The 14,874-nt window shown below is 48.8% G+C and overlaps 1 protein-coding gene across 1 annotated transcript in view; it reads left to right on the top strand.

The window, feature by feature from the left end:
• Positions 1-14,444, top strand: part of LOXHD1 (lipoxygenase homology PLAT domains 1) — a 181,154-nt gene extending 166,710 nt beyond the window's left edge. The window contains exons 40-42 of the mRNA XM_068108949.2: positions 9,148-9,300; positions 11,121-11,433; positions 13,929-14,444. Coding sequence (XP_067965050.2) covers positions 9,148-9,300; positions 11,121-11,433; positions 13,929-14,096 — 634 coding nt within the window. The 3' untranslated portion in view covers positions 14,097-14,444. The remainder of the gene's footprint in view (positions 1-9,147; positions 9,301-11,120; positions 11,434-13,928) is intronic.
• The last annotated feature ends 430 nt before the right edge of the window (positions 14,445-14,874 follow it).

Raw genomic sequence — 14,874 nt, 5'->3', positions numbered from 1 at the left:
CATGACTGCCATGTCCTATTAGGCTGTCAGTAAAAACCAAGCGAGTCCCATGACTGCCATGTCCTATTGGGCTGTCAGTAAAAACCCAGCGAGTCCCAGGACTGCCATGTCCTATTGGGCTGTCAGTAAAAAACAAGCGAGTCCCATGACTGCCATGTCCTATTGGGCTGTCAGTAAAAACCAAGCGAGTCCCATGACTGCCATGTCCTATTGGGCTGTCAGTAAAAACCAAGCGAGTCCCATGACTCCCATGTCTGATTGGGCTGTCAGTAAAAACCAAGCGAGTCCCATGACTGCCATGTGCTATTGGGCTGTCAGTAAAAACCAAGCGAGTCCCATGACTGCCACGTCCTATTGGGCTGTCAGTGAAAATTCAGCGAGTCCCAGGACTGCCATGGCCTATTGGGCTGTCAGTGAAAACCCAGCGTGTCCCAGGACTGCCATGTCCTATTGGGCTGTCAGTAAAAACCAAGCGAGTCCCATGACTACCATGTCCTTTTGGGCTGTCAGTAAAAACCCAGCGAGTCCCAGGACTGCCATGTCCTATTGGGCTGTCAGTAAAAACCAAGCAAGTCCCATGACTGCCATGTCCTATTGGGCTGTCAGTAAAAACCAAGCGAGTCCCATGACTGCCATGTCCTATTGGGCTGTCATTAAAAACCAAGCGAGTCCCATGACTCCCATGTCCGATTGGGCTGTCAGTAAAAACCAAGTGAGTCCCATGACTGCCATGTCCTATTGGGCTGTCAGTAAAAACCAAGCGAGTCCCATGACTGCCATGTCCTATTGGGCTGTCAGTAAAAACCAAGCGAGTCCCATGACTGCTACGTCCTATTGGGCTGTCAGTAAAAACCAAGCGAGTCCCATGACTGCCATGTCCTATTGGGCTGCCAGTAAAAACCAAGCGAGTCCCATGACTGCCATGTCCTATTGGGCTGTCAGTAAAAACCAAGCGAGTCCCAGGACTGCCATGTCCTATTGGGCTGTCAGTGAAAACCCAGCGAGTCCCAGGACTGCCATGTCCTATTGGTCTGTCAGTAAAAACCAAGCAAGTCTCATGACTGCCACGTCCTATTGGGCTGTCAGTAAAAACCAAGCAAGTCCCAGGACTGCCATGTCCTATTGGGCTGTCAGTGAAAACCCAGCGAGTGCCAGGACTGCCATGTCCTATTGGGCTGTCAGTAAAAACCAAGCGAGTCCCAGGACTGCCACGTCCTATTGGGCTGTCAGTGAAAACCAAGCGAGTCCCAGGACTGCCACGTCCTATTGCGCTGTCAGTGAAAACCAAGCGAGTCCCAGGACTGCCACGTCCTATTGGGATGTCAGTAAAAACCAAGCGAGTCCCAGGACTGCCATGTCCTATTGGGATGTCAGTAAAAACCAAGCGAGTCCCAGGACTGCCATGTCCTATTGGGATGTCAGTAAAAACCAAGCGAGTCCCAGGACTGCCACGTCCTATTGGGATGTCAGTAAAAACCAAGCGAGTCCCAGGACTGCCATGTCCTATTGGGCTGTCAGTGAAAACCAAGCGAGTCCCAGGACTGCCACGTCCTATTGGGATGTCAGTAAAAACCAAGCGAGTCCCATGACTACCATGTCCTATTGGGCTGTCAGTAAAAACCCAGCGAGTCCCAGGACTGCCATGTCCTATTGGGCTGTCAGTAAAAACCAAGCAAGTCCCATGACTGCCATGTCCTATTGGGCTGTCAGTAAAAACCAAGCGAGTCCCATGACTGCCATGCCCTATTGGGCTGTCAGTAAAAACCAAGCGAGTCCCATGACTGCCATGTCCTATTGGGCAGTCAGTAAAAACCCATCGAGTCCCAGGACTGCCATGTCCTATTGGGCAGTCAATAAGAACCAAGCTGGTCCCATGACTGCCATGCCATGTCCTATTGGGCTGTCAGTAAAAACCCAGCGAGTCCCATGACTGCCATGTCCAATTGGGCAGTCAGTAAAAACCAAGCGACACTCAGGACTGCCATGTCCTATTGGGCAGTCAATAAGAACCAAGCTGGTCCCATGACTGCCATGCCATGTCGTATTGGGCTGTCAGTAAAAACCCAGCGAGTCCCATGACTGCCATGTCCAATTGGGCTGTCAGTAAAAACCAAGCAAGTCCCATGACTGCCATGTCCTATTAGGCTGTCAGTAAAAACCAAGCGAGTCCCATGACTGCCATGTCCTATTGGGCTGTCAGTAAAAACCCAGCGAGTCCCAGGACTGCCATGTCCTATTGGGCTGTCAGTAAAAAACAAGCGAGTCCCATGACTGCCATGTCCTATTGGGCTGTCAGTAAAAACCAAGCGAGTCCCATGACTGCCATGTCCTATTGGGCTGTCAGTAAAAACCAAGCGAGTCCCATGACTCCCATGTCCGATTGGGCTGTCAGTAAAAACCAAGCGAGTCCCATGACTGCCATGTGCTATTGGGCTGTCAGTAAAAACCAAGCGAGTCCCATGACTGCCACGTCCTATTGGGCTGTCAGTGAAAATTCAGCGAGTCCCAGGACTGCCATGGCCTATTGGGCTGTCAGTGAAAACCCAGCGTGTCCCAGGACTGCCATGTCCTATTGGGCTGTCAGTAAAAACCAAGCGAGTCCCATGACTACCATGTCCTTTTGGGCTGTCAGTAAAAACCCAGCGAGTCCCAGGACTGCCATGTCCTATTGGGCTGTCAGTAAAAACCAAGCAAGTCCCATGACTGCCATGTCCTATTGGGCTGTCAGTAAAAACCAAGCGAGTCCCATGACTGCCATGTCCTATTGGGCTGTCATTAAAAACCAAGCGAGTCCCATGACTCCCATGTCCGATTGGGCTGTCAGTAAAAACCAAGTGAGTCCCATGACTGCCATGTCCTATTGGGCTGTCAGTAAAAACCAAGCGAGTCCCATGACTGCCATGTCCTATTGGGCTGTCAGTAAAAACCAAGCGAGTCCCATGACTGCTACGTCCTATTGGGCTGTCAGTAAAAACCAAGCGAGTCCCATGACTGCCATGTCCTATTGGGCTGCCAGTAAAAACCAAGCGAGTCCCATGACTGCCATGTCCTATTGGGCTGTCAGTAAAAACCAAGCGAGTCCCAGGACTGCCATGTCCTATTGGGCTGTCAGTGAAAACCCAGCGAGTCCCAGGACTGCCATGTCCTATTGGTCTGTCAGTAAAAACCAAGCAAGTCCCATGACTGCCACGTCCTATTGGGCTGTCAGTAAAAACCAAGCAAGTCCCAGGACTGCCATGTCCTATTGGGCTGTCAGTGAAAACCCAGCGAGTCCCAGGACTGCCATGTCCTATTGGGCTGTCAGTAAAAACCAAGCGAGTCCCAGGACTGCCACGTCCTATTGCGCTGTCAGTGAAAACCAAGCGAGTCCCAGGACTGCCACGTCCTATTGGGATGTCAGTGAAAACCAAGCGAGTCCCAGGACTGCCATGTCCTATTGGGATGTCAGTAAAAACCAAGCGAGTCCCAGGACTGCCATGTCCTATTGGGATGTCAGTAAAAACCAAGCGAGTCCCAGGACTGCCACGTCCTATTGGGATGTCAGTAAAAACCAAGCGAGTCCCAGGACTGCCATGTCCTATTGGGCTGTCAGTGAAAACCAAGCGAGTCCCAGGACTGCCACGTCCTATTGGGATGTCAGTAAAAACCAAGCGAGTCCCAGGACTGCCACGTCTTATTGGGCTGTCAGTGAAAACCAAGCAAGTCCCAGGACTGCCACGTCCTATTGGGCTGTCAGTAAAAACCCAGCGAGTCTCAGGAATGCCATGTCCTCTTGGGCAGTCAGTGAAAACGCAGCGAGTCCCAGGACGGCCATGTCCTATTGGGCTGTCAGTAAAAACCAAGCAAGTCCCAGGACTGCCATGTCCGATTGGGCTGTCAGTAAAAACCAAGCAAGTCCCAGGACTGCCATGTCCGATTGGGCTGTCAGTAAAAACCAAGCGAGTCCCAGGACTGCCATGTCCTATTGGGCTGTCAGTAAAAACCAAGCGAGTCCCATGACTGCCATGTCCTATTTGGCAGTCAGTAAAAACCCAGCGAGTCCCAGGACTGCCATGTCCTATTGGGCTGTCAGTAAAAACCAAGCGAGTCCCAGGACTGCCATGTGCTATTGGGCTGTCAGTAAAAACCTAGGACTTTGTATGACGGAGGATGCCGAGTTCATCTACTTTCTTAACAATCCTCTTGAGGAAGTTCAGTCATTGAAGCTCCTGGGTCTCACTATCAGCCATGATCTTTCTGAAGTAAACCCAATCCTAGTAACATGTCAGTAAAAACCCAGCGAGTCCCAGGACTGCCATGTTCTATTGGGCTGTCAGTGAAAACCCAGCTAGTCCCATGACTGCCATATCCTATTGGGCTGTCAGTAAAAACCCAGCTAGTCCCATGTCTGCCATGTCCTACTGGGCTGTCAGTAAAAACCAAGCGAGTCCCATGACGCCCATGTCCGATTGGGCTGTCAGTAAAAACCCAGCGAGTCCCAGGACTGCCATGTCCTATTGGGCTGTCAGTAAAAACCCAGCGAGTCCCAGGACTGCCATGTCCTATTGGGCAGTCAGTAAAAACCCAGCGAGTCCCAGGACTGCCATGTCCTATTGGGCAGTCAATAAGAACCAAGCTGGTCCCATGACTGCCATGCCATGTCCTTTTGGGCTGTCAGTAAAAACCCAGCGAGGCCCATGACTGCCATGTCCAATTGGGCAGTCAGTAAAAACCAAGCGACTCTCAGGACTGCCATGTCCTATTGGGCAGTCAATAAGAACCAAGCTGGTCCCATGACTGCCATGCCATGTCCTATTGGGCTGTCAGTAAAAACCCAGCGAGTCCCATGACTGCCATGTCCTATTAGGCTGTCAGTAAAAACCAAGCGAGTCCCATGACTGCCATGTCCTATTGGGCTGTCAGTAAAAACCCAGCGAGTCTCAGGAATGCCATGTCCTCTTGGGCAGTCAGTGAAAACGCAGCGAGTCCCAGGACTGCCATGTCCTATTGGGCTGTCAGTAAAAACCAAGCAAGTCCCAGGACTGCCATGTCCGATTGGGCTGTCAGTAAAAACCAAGCAAGTCCCAGGACTGCCATGTCCGATTGGGCTGTCAGTAAAAACCAAGCGAGTCCCAGGACTGCCATGTCCTATTGGGCTGTCAGTAAAAACCAAGCGAGTCCCATGACTGCCATGTCCTATTTGGCAGTCAGTAAAAACCCAGCGAGTCCCAGGACTGCCATGTCCTATTGGGCTGTCAGTAAAAACCAAGCGAGTCCCAGGACTGCCATGTGCTATTGGGCTGTCAGTAAAAACCTAGGACTTTGTATGACGGAGGATGCCGAGTTCATCTACTTTCTTAACAATCCTCTTGAGGAAGTTCAGTCATTGAAGCTCCTGGGTCTCACTATCAGCCATGATCTTTCTGAAGTAAACCCAATCCTAGTAACATGTCAGTAAAAACCCAGCGAGTCCCAGGACTGCCATGTTCTATTGGGCTGTCAGTGAAAACCCAGCTAGTCCCATGACTGCCATATCCTATTGGGCTGTCAGTAAAAACCCAGCTAGTCCCATGTCTGCCATGTCCTACTGGGCTGTCAGTAAAAACCCAGCTAGTCCCATGTCTGCCATGTCCTACTGGGCTGTCAGTAAAAACCAAGCGAGTCCCATGACGCCCATGTCCGATTGGGCTGTCAGTAAAAACCCAGCGAGTCCCATGACGCCCATGTCCGATTGGGCTGTCAGTAAAAACCCAGCGAGTCCCAGGACTGCCATGTCCTATTGGGCTGTCAGTAAAAACCCAGCGAGTCCCAGGACTGCCATGTCCTATTGGGCAGTCAGTAAAAACCCAGCGAGTCCCAGGACTGCCATGTCCTATTGGGCAGTCAATAAGAACCAAGCTGGTCCCATGACTGCCATGCCATGTCCTATTGGGCTGTCAGTAAAAACCCAGCGAGGCCCATGACTGCCATGTCCAATTGGGCAGTCAGTAAAAATCAAGCGACTCTCAGGACTGCCATGTCCTATTGGGCAGTCAATAAGAACCAAGCTGGTCCCATGACTGCCATGTCCTATTGGGCTGTCAGTAAAAACCAAGCGAGTCCCATGACTGCCATGTCCTATTGGGCTGTCAGTAAAAACCAAGCGAGTCCCATGACTCCCATGTCCGATTGGGCTGTCAGTAAAAACCAAGCGAGTCCCATGACTGCCATGTGCTATTGGGCTGTCAGTAAAAACCAAGCGAGTCCCATGACTGCCACGTCCTATTGGGCTGTCAGTGAAAATTCAGCGAGTCCCAGCACTGCCATGGCCTATTGGGCTGTCAGTGAAAACCCAGCGAGTCCCAGGACTGCCATGTCCTATTGGGCTGTCAGTAAAAACCAAGCGAGTCCCATGACTACCATGTCCTATTGGGCTGTCAGTAAAAACCCAGCGAGTCCCAGGACTGCCATGTCCTATTGGGCTGTCAGTAAAAACCAAGCAAGTCCCATGACTGCCATGTCCTATTGGGCTGTCAGTAAAAACCAAGCGAGTCCCATGACTGCCATGCCCTATTGGGCTGTCAGTAAAAACCAAGCGAGTCCAATGACTGCCATGTCCTATTGGGCAGTCAGTAAAAACCCAGCGAGTCCCAGGACTGCCCTGTCCTATTGGGCAGTCAATAAGAACCAAGCTGGTCCCATGACTGCCATGCCATGTCCTATTGGGCTGTCAGTAAAAACCCAGCGAGTCCCATGACTGCCATGTCCAATTGGGCAGTCAGTAAAAACCAAGCGACTCTCAGGACTGCCATGTCCTATTGGGCAGTCAATAAGAACCAAGCTGGTCCCATGACTGCCATGCCATGTCCTATTGGGCTGTCAGTAAAAACCCAGCGAGTCCCATGACTGCCATGTCCAATTGGGCTGTCAGTAAAAACCAAGCAAGTTCCATGACTGCCATGTCCTATTAGGCTGTCAGTAAAAACCAAGCGAGTCCCATGACTGCCATGTCCTATTGGGCTGTCAGTAAAAACCCAGCGAGTCCCATGACTGCCATGTCCTATTGGGCTGTCAGTAAAAACCAAGCGAGTCCCATGACTCCCATGTCCGATTGGGCTGTCAGTAAAAACCAAGCGAGTCCCATGACTGCCATGTGCTATTGGGCTGTCAGTAAAAACCAAGCGAGTCCCATGACTGCCACGTCCTATTGGGCTGTCAGTGAAAATTCAGCGAGTCCCAGGACTGCCATGGCCTATTGGGCTGTCAGTGAAAACCCAGCGAGTCCCAGGACTGCCATGTCCTATTGGGCTGTCAGTAAAAACCAAGCGAGTCCCATGACTACCATGTCCTTTTGGGCTGTCAGTAAAAACCCAGCGAGTCCCAGGACTGCCATGTCCTATTGGGCTGTCAGTAAAAACCAAGCAAGTCCCATGACTGCCATGTCCTATTGGGCTGTCAGTAAAAACCAAGCGAGTCCCATGACTGCCATGTCCTATTGGGCTGTCAGTAAAAACCAAGCGAGTCCCATGACTCCCATGTCCGATTGGGCTGTCAGTAAAAACCAAGTGAGGCCCATGACTGCCATGTCCTATTGGGCTGTCAGTAAAAACCAAGCGAGTCCCATGACTGCCATGTCCTATTGGGCTGTCAGTATAAACCAAGCGAGTCCCATGACTGCCACGTCCTATTGGGCTGTCAGTAAAAACCAAGCGAGTCCCATGACTGCCATGTCCTATTGGGCTGCCAGTAAAAACCAAGCGAGTCCCATGACTGCCATGTCCTATTGGGCTGTCAGTAAAAACCAAGCGAGTCCCAGGACTGCCATGTCCTATTGGGCTGTCAGTGAAAACCCAGCGAGTCCCAGGACTGCCATGTCCTATTGGTCTGTCAGTAAAAACCAAGCAAGTCCCATGACTGCCACGTCCTATTGGGCTGTCAGTAAAAACCAAGCAAGTCCCAGGACTGCCATGTCCTATTGGGCTGTCAGTGAAAACCCAGCGAGTCCCAGGACTGCCATGTCCTATTGGGCTGTCAGTACAAACCAAGCGAGTCCCAGGACTGCCACGTCCTATTGGGCTGTCAGTGAAAACCAAGCGAGTCCCATGACTGCCACGTCCTATTGGGCTGTCAGTGAAAACCAAGCGAGTCCCAGGACTGCCACGTCCTATTGGGCTGTCAGTGAAAACCAAGCGAGTCCCAGGACTGCCACGTCCTATTGGGATGTCAGTAAAAACCAAGCGAGTCCCAGGACTGCCATGTCCTATTGGGCTGTCAGTAAAAACCAAGCGAGTCCCAGGACTGCCATGTCCTATTGGGATGTCAGTAAAAACCAAGCGAGTCCCAGGACTGCCACGTCCTATTGGGATGTCAGTAAAAACCAAGCGAGTCCCAGGACTGCCATGTCCTATTGGGCTGTCAGTGAAAACCAAGCGAGTCCCAGGACTGCCACGTCCTATTGGGATGTCAGTAAAAACCAAGCGAGTCCCAGGACTGCCACGTCTTATTGGGCTGTCAGTGAAAACCAAGCGAGTCCCAGGACTGCCACGTCCTATTGGCCTGTCAGTAAAAACCAAGCGAGTCCCAGGACTGCCACGTCCTATTGGGCTGTCAGTAAAAACCAAGCGAGTACCAGGATTGCCACGTCCTATTGGGCTGTCAGTAAAAACCAAGCGAGTCCCAGGACTGCCACGTCCTATTGGGATGTCAGTAAAAACCAAGCCAGTCCCAGGACTGCCATGTCCTATTGGGCTGTCAGTAAAAACCAAGCGAGTCCCAGGACTGCCACGTCCTATTGGGCTGTCAGTAAAAACCAAGCGAGTCCCAGGACTGCCACGTCCTATTGGGCTGTCAGTGAAAACCAAGCGAGTCCCAGGACTGCCACGTCCTATTGGGCTGTCAGTAAAAACCAAGCGAGTCCCAGGACTGCCACGTCCTATTGGGCTGTCAGTGAAAACCAAGCGAGTGCCAGGACTGCCACGTCCTATTGGGCTGTCAGTAAAAACCCAGCTGGCTCATTAATGACTTATAAGGTGGTGATAATTTGTCTAGCTGATAATTAATGATATGAATTAATGAATTTTCTTTATCAAACAAACTCGGACCATATTTATGGTGTCGTGGTTAAAATATGTGAGATGTATGAATATTGGTGTAAACCATCTGTAAGAACCAATCTGTTGTGTGAATCAGGGGAGGACATGACGTGTTTGTGGTGGAATCCGAGGATGTGGGTGACGTGCAATCCATCATACTTGGACACTGTCCAAGGCGGAAATCGACCAAGGCAGAGACCTTTTGGCAAGTTTACCAGGTCATCATCATGAATATGGAATCTGGAAACAAGTGAGCTCTTATCATGGTTTTTGTTTGGTAAAATTTATCCAAAAAGTTCACATTTCCTCCAAAGTAGAAATGGCGTGTGTCCCTTATCTGCAAAATAATTTCACAATTTTCCATTGATAACCATTCTACTTATGAGCCTACCCGAATGGGATTGTAATCGGTGTGTGTGATTGAGTGTGTGTGTGTGTGTGTGTGTGTGTGTGTGTGTGTGTGTGTGTATGCATGCATGTGTTTGTGAGTGTGTGTGTGTGTGTGTGTGTGTGTATGTGTGTGTGTGTGTGTGTGTATGTGTGTGTGTGTTTGTGTGTGTGTGTGTATGTGTGTGTGTGTGTGTGTGTGTGTTTGTGTGTGTGTTTGTGTTTGTGAGTGTTTGTAAGTGTGTGTTTGTGTGGTGTTTGTGTTTGTGTTTGTGAGTGTTTGTAAGCGTGTATGTGTGTGTTTGTGATTGTATGTGTGTGTGTGTGTTTGTAAGCGTGTATGTGTGTGTTTGTGAGTGTATGTGTGTGTGTGTGTTTGTAAGCGTGTGTGTGTGTGTTTGTGAGTGTATGTGTGTGTGTGTTTGTAAGCGTGTATGTGTGTGTTTGTGAGTGTATGTGTGTGTGTGTTTGTGTGTATGTGTTTGTAAGTGTGTGTTTGTGTGTTGTGTTTGTGTTTGTGAGTGTTTGTAAGCGTGTCGGTGTTTGTGAGTGTATGTGTGATAGTGTTTGTAAGCGTGTATGTGTGTGTTTGTGAGTGTATGTGTGTATGTGTTTGTAAGTGTGTGTTTGTGTGTTGTGTTTGTGTTTGTGAGTGTTTGTAAGCGTGTATGTGTGTGTTTGTGAGTGTATGTGTGTATGTGTTTGTAAGCGTGTATGTGTTTGTAAGTGTGTGTTTGTGTGTTGTGTTTGTGAGTGTTTGTAAGCGTGTCGGTGTTTGTGAGTGTATGTGTGATAGTGTTTGTAAGCGTGTATGTGTTTGTAAGTGTGTGTTTGTGTGGTGTTTGTGTGTGTGTCCGCACTGTTTCTCAGATCTAATCCCCCGGCGAGCTTGCTGTGCTGTTAAATGCTATCCGTCTTGCTTTGCGGAATGTCGTTGTGAAATTCAGGAAGTATAGAATTGGAAAGAAGGAAGAGGCAGGGAAAATATGGGAGGAAGAAAGAAACAAGTGTGGAGGTTTGGGGGAGATATAATGGCAGTTAACGGGAGGATAATGTGCTCCATCGGTGGGGAGACGATGTCGGTATAAAATGGCAACATTGCGAGGGAAAACTCGGACTTGCATTTACAGCAGCAGAAGGTAATCTGGGATGACTTTTTCCTTAGTTATTTGCTGAGGAGTTGTTTATTTATACACTAACTTGGAGAGTGTAAAACAGTTATAAACAAGCATGATCGGTGAGCACCGGGTTGGGATAGCGTTGACATCTGAACCTGTGGTTCATGTTAAAATCCCATATTCCACGTATTTGTCCATTCTCCTAATGTGAAGAATCGCTTAAATTTTTTTATCACATCCAGATCCGTATTCGGATCTCCAACCTTGAATCAACTCTTCCTTGCCACTCACCCAACCTGTATACCAATTGTCGTCCGAATCCGTCCGTACCTTTTGGAGATATCCTGACAGACGGGATGAATACATCACCTGAATCCACCTTCGGTGGCGGCGTAAAGATGGAATTTTTATACTTTATCCTTGAATGTAAACTTTAAAGCGTCAATACAACTCAAGGTTCATTCTTGTAAATTGTATAAACTTTACGTTGTTAATCTAATGCAATGGATTTGATTTTGTAACCAATACTATTAGCATCAGGATGTTCTTGCTCCTCAAACCGCAGGTACATATGTCCATGTGACAGCCTCCTGTCGCTTTCGGCCTCTCGTGACGACGGCCACAGCTTCCTGTGTCACCGACGCATCCTGAGTTTTGCATCTCGTTCTCATGGTCTTGCGCCGGCAAAGTACGAAGTGCTGGTGGTGACCGGTGACAGCAAGAACTGTGGCACCGATGCCAATGTCTTCATTGCGATGTACGGCATGAACGGCGATTCGGGTCGTCGAGCACTTCGTCACAAGTACCGAAACCTCTTCGAACGTGGATGTACCTCCCGATTCTATCTTGAGTGCTTAGACCTTGGTGAGCTCACAAAGGTGAGAACAAATCTGTGGGGTTGTTAGAGTAGACGTCAGGTGCATCTCCAGGGAGTGACGGCACTTCCCCCAAACTCAGTGGCTGTTTTTATTCTCATCTAACAGTCCTGTGTTGTGTATCGTGTATTTGTCTGTTTATCCATATGTGTTGTGTGGCAGTTCCACTACGAGCCTTGGTTTGTAAAAAATATATATATATGGTACGGGGATACATTGTGAGCTCGAAAGTACCGAGTTACAATTGCCTTTTTCTGCACATTTTCTCCTTGGTATGGAGCATAAGTGGAGAGGTGGAGTGTTAAAATTGCACCTTATTTCCAAATGTAATTTATAAATGGCCCCTGAAACTTTACTCACTTTTGGCCAAAGTGTGCGCTGCCATACAAATTGTACGTAAAAACGTCGCCTCAAACAGGGAACCATGATTGTCATGGGGCCCGCAAGGCTAACCCCCGCTCTAACGGGGAAAATGACCTTAAAACGATCATTCATTCATTCATTCGTACAATATTTAAGATTGTCTTCTCTATAAATTGCCAACATTGCGTGTCTGCAAGACAGGTTTATCACGAAAGTTAAGAAAGACCGAGCTGTACACTCGTCCGTTTTCATTGGGGACTCCGCATGTGGCGTGGTCTCAAAAATGTTTTACAATATCACGATCCCAAGGCATAACCTTCACAATGTTTTATAAAACAATTCACAGATCCGACATTTCTGCTCAGTCCCTCCCATTGTTCGACAAGGGTCGCTACAAATTTTGAAGAGCGATGGCTTTGTCCAAAAAAAGCCCCATAACATTTGACTTGTTTTTATTTATTTATTTTCTCTAAAGAGCAAAGCTCATGGAAGGGCAAAGCTAAATTGAGAGTGGGGTGGCGGGGCAACAATTGAACACAACCGACAAGGGCGTAAATGAACGAGAAAGAGTGAGAGAAAGAAAAAAACCCTGAAATCAGCAAGGAAGGAGGGTTGGGTTAATAAGGGTAAATGGAGGTAATAAAGATCATTGGTCAAGATGAGGGATGACAAGGTGGTGGTGCATGGCCTGCTTGAACCACTGGAGGGAAGAATGGGGAAAAACCGATTCTGGAAGGTGGTTCCATCGACAAGAGAAGCGAGAAATAAAGGAGTTCAGGTGTCCGGTTAGCCTGGATTTGGGGAGATTAACCAGGAGAGAGTTACTCGAAGAAATCATACATCCTGGAATTGCTCGGGAGGATCGGTGGAGTGAGAGAGTGGAGGGAGAAATGTTGCAGAATTGACGGTAGAACACGCAGACACCACCGACCTGCCTTTGATACGACAGCAACAGACCTTGTGGTTCAACTTCATCGTGGGAGATTCCAATAATTTTGGAGCTTTAGATTCGACAGAATGTGATGAGACAGATGTGATGCTCGGGCACCAGCCAATAGGGGAGAGCAGTATTCCATTGAGCTATGGACAAAGGCCTTGTAAACAGACTTGCTGTGATTTTCGAACGAAAGACTTCGATTGACAGAGGATCCTCAGTCTGTGGCTGACTTTGGGGACAAGCTTTGCTATGTGATCAGCCCAGGAGAGGTCATGGCTAATGGTGATGCCTGGAAGGTTCAAGAGACACAACCTCTTCCAGTGGCTCACCATGGAGATAGACAGGTAAAAAAAAACAGCGTAGACATTCCGCCTTATCTCGGGCAGGGTCTGCAGTAATGAAATGTGAATTTAGGGATGGGATGGAGGAGGAACATACATCAGAAACTGACTTGACAAGGCAGTTTCTGGGAGGGAGGAGACTTGACACCATCACTGGGAGGGAGGAGACTGGTTGGACAGATCGGCCTTGTGGTTTACAAGGTAGTTTCTGGCTTCCCTCAGGATGAATACGTATTTGTCTAGAGCCGTTGGGAATGAACAAAAGTTACCCTCAGTTGGATTAGCCTTCCATGTTGAGAAATCAAGCTGCTTGACTGCAGCCGCCATTTGTTATTAGAAGCGGCGTTTGGAAAACACTATGATAACGTGCAATGACCCTCCAGCTAGCTGCTGTATATCGGCTGCAGATGCACCTTAACATGGCATTTTCCCAAGGCAGGAAAACATGGGAAATCCTCCGGAATTTTTTGCAGTCAATCCTAAAGCAATATGGGTTAAGCAACTGCGAAAATAAAGAGATGACCTCTTACAAGTACAATTAAGGCTTCTGCAGTGCCACTTGTAATACCATGTTCCACCACTACCTGGAGTGGCGCTAACATGTACATATTTACATGGAGAATGTGCTTTGGCCTCACCTTCAGAAACCCGTGGGGGGCGAGGTGGGCGGGGGGAGTAACTACAACCTTTGTCCTATGACCCGTAGCCCTTCTGGCAAGTTTGCTTGAGACTGCATAAGTAACGACTGAATGCATCAGCCACAGACAGACAAACAGACAGACACGAAATTGTGTATTTTCATACGTTGTGATAAAAGACCAGCAGTTGAGTGTGTTTGTCCGTTTGTTTGATTTCAGGTCCGGATTGAGCACGACAACACAAGTCTCAATTCTAGTTGGTGTCTTGACTACATCGAAGTCATCAATACCTCGACATTTACCCGCGCCATCTTCCCATGCAGAAAGTGGCTCGACTCGAAGCGTGGAGACCGACAAATATGCAGAGAGCTTTACCCTGATTATTGATTATTTTTTAAATTTTCATCAACAACGACAAAGCTAGACTCCAGGGTTCATTTCTGCACCTCCATGTAATCTTCCCTTCTAAACAATTTCTCACCCCCAAATTGTACACAACTTACAAACTTGGTGTGGACGATCATCATCCACTGAAGTTGTGTGAAATATGGAATAAAACTTTCCCATGAATGATGAATTTATGTTCATGGACACTAGTTTTGGAGAAGGTTCCAAGTCCTTTGTGGATTCACTGAGATCCGGCAAATGGTAGTCCCTCACCCACTACCACCTCTTACTCGACTGAGGGTATGCTTGATGCAAGAATAAACAATCTCTTCATCTTTTAGTACGAAGTATGGAGTTTTAAAAGTTTCATTATCATCAATGTCGGTGCTGCTGAACCTGTCTCTTGGCGAGGGTTATGCTGGGTGGTTTGCGGTTGCCTTCCCAGCATTCAGGTGGAGGAATAAGCGAGTTATCACCGACTAACAGAAGTACTACCCGGCGTTGCCACGCGGGGGAGGGGAGGAGAACGGGGGGAGGGGAGGAGAGGAGGGGGAGGGGGAGGAGAGGGGAAGGGGAGCAGTCAGAAGTGGAAGCTCTTTTACAGAGAATTTATATCTTAAAGGGGAGGGGACGGGAGGGGGCGAAGGGGAGGGAGGAGGGGAGAGGAGGGGGGAAGGGTAGGGGATGGGGAGGCAGGAGAGGAAGGGGAGTGGCTCACGCTTCTGAGTGAATGTGACACGTTTCTGAGTGAGTGCGCCCTGAGAGAGTGCGCCCCAGT

This window comes from Myxine glutinosa, chromosome 2 (assembly GCF_964187855.1).
Source record: "Myxine glutinosa chromosome 2, kmMyxGlut1.1, whole genome shotgun sequence".
NCBI lineage: Eukaryota > Metazoa > Chordata > Myxini > Myxiniformes > Myxinidae > Myxine > Myxine glutinosa.
This window is presented reverse-complemented; position numbering and strand designations above follow the sequence as displayed.